This window comes from Papilio polytes, unplaced genomic scaffold, assembly GCF_000836215.1.
Source record: "Papilio polytes unplaced genomic scaffold, Ppol_1.0 DF823980.1, whole genome shotgun sequence".
NCBI classification, from domain to species: Eukaryota; Metazoa; Arthropoda; class Insecta; order Lepidoptera; family Papilionidae; genus Papilio; species Papilio polytes.
In genome coordinates, this window is record NW_013525224.1 from 970,661 (window position 1) to 976,907 (window position 6,247).

Below are 6,247 nucleotides of genomic sequence, written 5' to 3' on the forward strand. Positions count from 1 at the left end.
AGACGAATTGAGTACCTCCTTCTTTTGGGAAGTCGGTCAAACAAACGTACGCGTTTAAGCTGTGTCTAGAGTTCACAGCAAAAGTTTTATATAGCTACAGCCAAAAAAGGAAATGTTCATTTTCATTCTTACCATTAAAATATAAACGAAGATATAACATACTGCCTTCCAATTTATTAAAAAGCAGCATTTCTCCGGCTTCTGCACTGTCATGCTACGACTGAAAGAGACAGAAATACAAAAATCAGTAATAATCGATGCCCCAATATTAGTTTTTAAACATGGTTTGAATTAATCTTACCGATGTTGAGGAAAATCCAGAAGTTATAAACAAGGAAACTTTTATGGACTACCTAAATAACTTTATCTCCGATAAATAGTCATTTGTATTGATTACAATGTTTGCGAATAAGGAAAATCTTGGTAAATAAATACCAGTTTTTGTTATCCCATTCTAACATCGGGTCATCTCTTTCTACCAGTTTTGACGATGCACGAGTTAAAAAGGGTTGAATGGTAACCTGTATTTGGTCCTTTACTGTTCCTATTTTTTTGAAGTTATTGAAATAAGAAAGTTAATATCTGAATTATTTCTTAATACACTTAAAAACAAACGATTAATTATTTCCATAATTATTTTAAGGAAACCAATGGGAAAATCATAGTGAAATACAGAACCTACTTTAAGATTATCTTTTCCGTTCCGTTTATTTACCACTTTGACGTGACATTTTAATGACAATTTCAATTTGACATTCTACTGTTTTGAGAAAATATTTTATTTATATAAATTTATTCTAAACGGAATATAAACGTGTGATTTGATATCGTTATATGCAAACTGTCGACTCAAATCAATAGGTAAAGAACGTAATAAGGTATCTACCCTTTAATTCATCATTTAATCGCTTATGCCGAAAGATTTATTCGAAAACGTTAACTCTCAAAGTAAAAGTCTTTCTAAGTACAGTCGCGAGGAAATAATATAAAAATCTAATTAAATTAGTGTACTTTTACAAACATGTTTATAGAAAGTTCTCCGAGGTAACAGGTACAAACATATCTTTAGGTTAAAAAGCAAATTTAAAAAGCATAACAACGAAAATGAGTACTACGGTAATTCACAAAAAAATCTAATACGTAAAACACTATCACGATTTAATTATTAGTGATGCTTAACAATATATCAATTTGTTTAAAAAATATCAAGCTATAGTTGTCTAAGATAAAAAGAAATTATTTATTACACTAGTGTGAAGAAAACATGTAAAAAGTCAGTATTAAAAAAATAATAATAAAATGTTTTGTTAGCAACTGTCCCTTTGAAAGTTTAAACATTAATTTACCTTGTTTATATATTTTTTTGTGAACTCACACAATATAGTTACACCTTTTATTTAAAAACACACTGTATTTTTACACGGTACATAAACATATAATTTGCGATATGGACTGAAAATAATTTCATGTATATGTGCTGCGCAGTGCGCAAGCGACTAAGACTAACCAAAACGTAAAATAGTGAGTAGTGACTACACTCGTTATAACGTAACGTTATTAAGTTTTAACGTAACGTTATAACGGTGTTACCTTATGCTACGCGTTGTTGACGCTATTATAAAGTGTTTAATATTAAGTATAAATCTAATAAACTAAGTAATTAATCCAGCAAAATATCAATCCTTTTTTAAAAGATATTTTGTACATTCATACACCTAATTTAAAAACAATATTAACCATAACGGCTACTTTAAAAAAACGCTGAATTATCAAGCCCTACGCCCACCTGTAACACGTTCATTCATTTGTTATGTCTGTATGCGTGTATGCGTCTCTTTCAAACTTAACGATTTTCATTAGAGTAAAAGAGACAACATAAAAATGTCCTCTTTCTATAACAATTGCTCATTGGAATTTCCATAGAAAGCGGGTATTTATGTTTACATCAAGAGGTAAAGTTATTTTAAGATATGTAATGTTATGCAATTTTATTTTGAAATATCTTTAACTAAAATACCCTACTCTGATTGTTTTTACGTTACTGAACTTTTACGAATCTGTAAAATTATAACTGTAATTTATTTTCAGATATCAAGATGTTTGTTTGTCGAAACTTTTGTCTTTGCATGGATTTACGGAAAGGATGTATAGCTATAGCGTATTTTCAAGCGGTAACAAAAAATAACCTAGTTTGTCTTGATTGATTCAGCCATTTAGGTTACGAAACACAAAGAAATGGAAATAAAACCTACACAAACGTGTACCCATTATATTTATTACTAATTTCTGTCTTGTTTTCGAAAAATAACAAAGTTTAAATAACTTACTAAAATTAATAAATGCGATAGTTAAGATGGATTAATGTTTGTTAGAGTTTGCCGCCTAAATGGCCGAACGGAACTCGTTGTTTAGCATAAATATCTGGAAGAACACATACGCTACTTTTTTTTTAAATCCTCCATAAAACTGTTACAGGTTCAACAATTATTACTAATGATCTATACATTACGAGCTTTATTTGAAGATTTTTATTTCTTCAAGACTTGCAGCAAAGCGTTATATGAAGAGTCGTCGTTTATGCTCGCTTATTCAAAGGCTGTACATCTTTTCTTACACACGCTATATTTGATTTTAACCTGTTCACTATTGGTTGGATTGCATAAGGTAATATCATTATCAAACAAAGACACTAACTTTTTTTTTCACCACTGCCTGAAAGGTACTATATCAATTGTTATGTTTAGTGCCACCTAGTGTGCGTAACATGTAATAAAACATTTTACAAAATTATATAAGCGCCATCTTTTTTTATAAAACAAACTAAAATATAATTTAAAGGTTTTCTTTGACATTTGAGTAATTTATTTTTGCAGGGGATATCAAGAATTATTAAAGACTATCTGATCTGTGTATTTATTTACATGGTATTCTATGCTTTGCTATACCTTTTAGCGTGGATTTGTCTAGATGATTTTGAAATAGAGGGTGTGGGACCGCCTATTAATTTAAGTAAGTGTTATATAATGGCTATTGAAATATTATTATTAATAAAGAAATTGTAATTTATAAGACGGACGAAAGAGACACCTGAGAGAAAAAATTGCAAAACATATTGTAGTTAATATTGCTATTACAATTCCACAGTTAAAGTTAGTACTTGAGTTGCCACGGCAGGCAATAGACTACCATTGTTCCTAACTCAAATACCACGTAATCGTATTTAGAAATTGCATATTTTCAGCTCTTAATATCTATTTTCTCCTGATGATGCGCAGTTACTGGTTAAAGATGTACACGAAGCAATCTTTGAGTGTAAATGCATAGTTTACCGCCATTTTGCCTGTTATTCAAAATGGCGTTTAGATATCTGTCACATGTAAATAAAAATATTTTTCAACGTCCTGTCGATATTCGTTTTATTTATTTAATTCAATGTTAATAAACATAAAATGTTTAATGTTCTTATTGTTTTATTTATAAATCATGATATTGTCTGGTTGTATCGAATTATTCTGTTCCAATAGCTTCTAATGACGAAGATGAAATACACGTGAAGAACTGAAAATAAAATAACAAACATTAAAAAGGAATACAATAAACACTTATTTAACTAATTAAAATAAAATTGTTAGTTAATAAAGTTGTTAATAAAATAAAATAGGTTATTGTCTTACTTAAGCTGATAATCTTATAGGCCACATCAATAGCGGAAACTAGCAGCAAAGGGAAGGACACGAAGCCTGTAGTAGCCGCTACTATGAGATAAACCATAGAGCATAGGAGGTACGCGCGGATGTAGGCGTCCTTTTTCTGTATAGAACATTAAAAATTACTGAATTAAACATTGGCGCCAATCAGTTTTTTAATCTGGAAACCACAGGAAAGAGAAACATTTTCTGTATAACCTTTTTGCTGTCTATTAAAGGTTAGGTAGACATAACTTCTTGCATCGGCAACGCTATTTTAGTGAAAACCGACGGTCTTATACCATATATCTTACCATTATAAACGCGAAAGTTTATATGGATTTTGATTAGACTGCCCAACTGCTGAACGGATCTATATGTTTGGTGTAGATAGAGTAGTCTGTAAGAACACATTGACTGTCTTTGTTTTTTTCATCCCGCATGTAACCAACCCTTGGCCCAACTATAGTTACCTTTCCCGCTCTTTTTCTTATTAGAAAAGGATAGTAAGGAAACGTGACACTAGAGGAGACGCATAAGAGGGGAAATACGCTCTCTATGTGCGTTTCCTCCTCCGATTTAGGGAAGGCAACGCATCCGTTATTGCGAATGTCTATGGGCAGCGGTAATTCAGGTGGCTTGCTCGTTTGCTACCTTATGATATAAAAAAGGAAGAAGATGCAAAAGGTATAAAAAAAATGAACCTTACCTTATGCAGTCCGATAATCAGGACGATAGTAAATGCCAGCATGAATGCAATAGCGAGAAGGAACAGGCCGCTCAGTGTCATCATAATAAAGCCCATGTCGGTGATGGCCTTGACAGTTGATGTCAGCATTATAGAGCCCTCAACAATCCCGTACAGTGATAGAGACAATGTAATGACTTCAATTAACTGGAACGTAATATAAAAGAGTTAACTAAATTGCGTTTGAATAAAGTTTGAATGTGTGTATTAGGTGAATCTGACTAGATCTAAACTCTGGGTAAATTTATTTTTCCATTTTTGGGTCATAATGGTGGTATTATCAGCCTTTATCTGACTATTGTTGGATATAGGCTTTCCCCAATACCTTCAACATAATGCGATCTGGAAGAATACATAGGCTACTTGCTTCTTTTTTAATTCCACGCTGACGGCGACGCCTGCGAAAGCTATTATTGAATGAAATGTATTGTTCGTGTATATTGCCGATGTCTTCATGCGTTAACCGGTACTGAGCAGAAAATACGAGACGCAATTCTTAATGTTGGTACTGATCGACAAATCTTCTGCCGTCGGCTTACCAATTGAAAGTACGCGATGATCAAACAGCCAAATCTTAGTTTGACGCAGAAGCAACATTTCTCTAAAACAAACATTGTATTCGGCATTCTGTAACACGAAAGAAACAATATTTTGATAATTAAAAAACACAAACTACTGAGGCTAATGAAAAAATTGCAAAGCATCTTGTAGTTAATATTGCTATTACAATTCCACAGGCGTATAACCATCCTGAAAGAATGATAATGCACTCAAATGAAAAATTAAAATCGGTACAGTCTTTTAGAAAAGATCACAATTTTTATGACCGTCCCTTTACAGTTTGCGCACCTTTGACCAAACTATTGCACAACTGTTGTACGATTGTCGATTGTTTCGCAGCCAATTCAACTGTTTAGTTGCACAACTAAAAATCGAGTAGTGTGACCTCCATATAAGCTAATAGGAACCAAAGCGAGACTGAACAGTTGTGCGATAGTTTAATCAAATGTAGGTAAATAGGTTTACAATTCAGTAATATGAATTTTGCATCGCAAGGTAAGTTAACATTGGTGAAAGCTTCTGTATAAACTTATTAACTCTTAATAATATTAAACCAGTTTACGTTTTATTATCATTTTATTGAAAACATTAAAAGTCACGGTCGTATAAAATAAGTGATTCAATAACAAAGATGTGATTGGAATTATGAATCTTTTTACATAGAAATTAATGCATTCTGTGTTTAAATTGCTTTGTAATTGTTATTCATAGTGGTTTTCAAACTTTTGATGTAAAAGTAATTTTATTTAGCTGATATTTTGAAGTTTTAGTATTGACGAATCAAAGAGCATTTCTGTTTGTTTAGGATGATATCGAAGATTCAACCTATTAATTAGAAGCTTAAGGCAGATATTAGAATATCTTAATAAACTCTAATATTATTACTTTTTAAATATAAAATGAAATACAGTTTGGGAAACACTTTTATGATTTTTTAAGTAATATATGTTAATGAAAGTAAAAAGACTTTAAATTTATTATACATTAAGTTGTAGTGAAATAATTCTTTTCCTAAAGTATATTAAATCTTGGAATATCTAAAATTAATCTTTCTTTCATTTCCAAAATTATTAACTAACTTTTATATAGCCTGAATACATTACTATCGTAATTTCCTTTAGTACACTTTTTAAGTTCGATTTATACCTTAATTTTATGTACTTACATTTATTTACATGGAGGTTGTAATAGTAGTAAATATCAGATTTACAAAGAAAAAGTTTACACAAAATCCATGTATTCACAACTAAAG

The 6,247-nt window shown here is 31.0% G+C and overlaps 3 protein-coding genes across 6 annotated transcripts in view; 1 reads left to right on the plus strand and 2 right to left on the minus strand.

Annotated features, from left to right (window-relative positions):
• Positions 1 to 1,488, minus strand: part of LOC106101623 — a 3,580-nt gene extending 2,092 nt beyond the window's left edge. Inside the window, exons 1-2 of one of the 2 annotated variants that reach the window (XM_013280915.1) lie at positions 1,347 to 1,488; positions 133 to 220 (exon numbers count right to left, since the gene is read on the minus strand). In XM_013280915.1, coding sequence (XP_013136369.1) covers positions 133 to 213 — 81 coding nt within the window. In that variant the 5' untranslated portion in view covers positions 214 to 220; positions 1,347 to 1,488. Of the gene's footprint in view, positions 1 to 132; positions 221 to 301; positions 422 to 1,346 lie in introns of those variants that run through there. The other variant, XM_013280916.1, reaches the window with a different exon arrangement.
• On the plus strand, positions 730 to 3,406 carry LOC106101622. 3 transcript variants are annotated; one of them, XR_001225523.1, is made up of 5 exons: positions 730 to 861; positions 2,089 to 2,171; positions 2,476 to 2,664; positions 2,874 to 3,009; positions 3,242 to 3,406. XR_001225523.1 is itself a non-coding variant. In XM_013280914.1 (5 exons), the coding sequence occupies exons 1-5, from the start codon at positions 1,937 to 1,939 to the stop codon at positions 3,322 to 3,324; spliced, it is 507 nt and encodes a 168-aa protein (XP_013136368.1). In that variant the 5' UTR covers positions 1,864 to 1,936; the 3' UTR covers positions 3,325 to 3,406. The 3 variants fall into 3 exon arrangements, 1 of the variants encoding a protein (XP_013136368.1); XR_001225522.1 differs by having other exon boundaries at positions 731 to 878; XM_013280914.1 differs by lacking the exon at positions 730 to 861 and adding an exon at positions 1,864 to 1,952.
• Positions 3,407 to 3,418: 12 nt separating this feature from the next.
• Positions 3,419 to 6,247, minus strand: LOC106101624. Its single transcript, XM_013280918.1, has 5 exons — positions 6,161 to 6,247; positions 4,974 to 5,061; positions 4,396 to 4,581; positions 3,675 to 3,810; positions 3,419 to 3,558 (listed from the first exon to the last, which is right to left on the minus strand). The coding sequence occupies exons 2-5, from the start codon at positions 5,058 to 5,060 to the stop codon at positions 3,482 to 3,484; spliced, it is 486 nt and encodes a 161-aa protein (XP_013136372.1). The 5' UTR covers position 5,061; positions 6,161 to 6,247; the 3' UTR covers positions 3,419 to 3,481.

Coding starts and splice junctions, on each gene's coding strand:
- LOC106101622 (XM_013280914.1), top strand. Junction 2,665..2,873: donor TATTGGTTGGATTGCATAAG/GTAATATCATTA, acceptor TTATTTTTGCAG/GGGATATCAAGAATTATTAA. Junction 3,010..3,241: donor GGGACCGCCTATTAATTTAA/GTAAGTGTTATA, acceptor GCATATTTTCAG/CTCTTAATATCTATTTTCTC.
- LOC106101624 (XM_013280918.1), bottom strand. CDS start 5,060: ATGCCGAATACAATGTTTGTTTTAGAGAAATGTTGCTTCTGCGTCAAA. Junction 4,582..4,973: donor TCATCGCGTACTTTCAATTG/GTAAGCCGACGG, acceptor ATTACGTTCCAG/TTAATTGAAGTCATTACATT. Junction 3,811..4,395: donor TGATTATCGGACTGCATAAG/GTAAGGTTCATT, acceptor TGTTCTATACAG/AAAAAGGACGCCTACATCCG.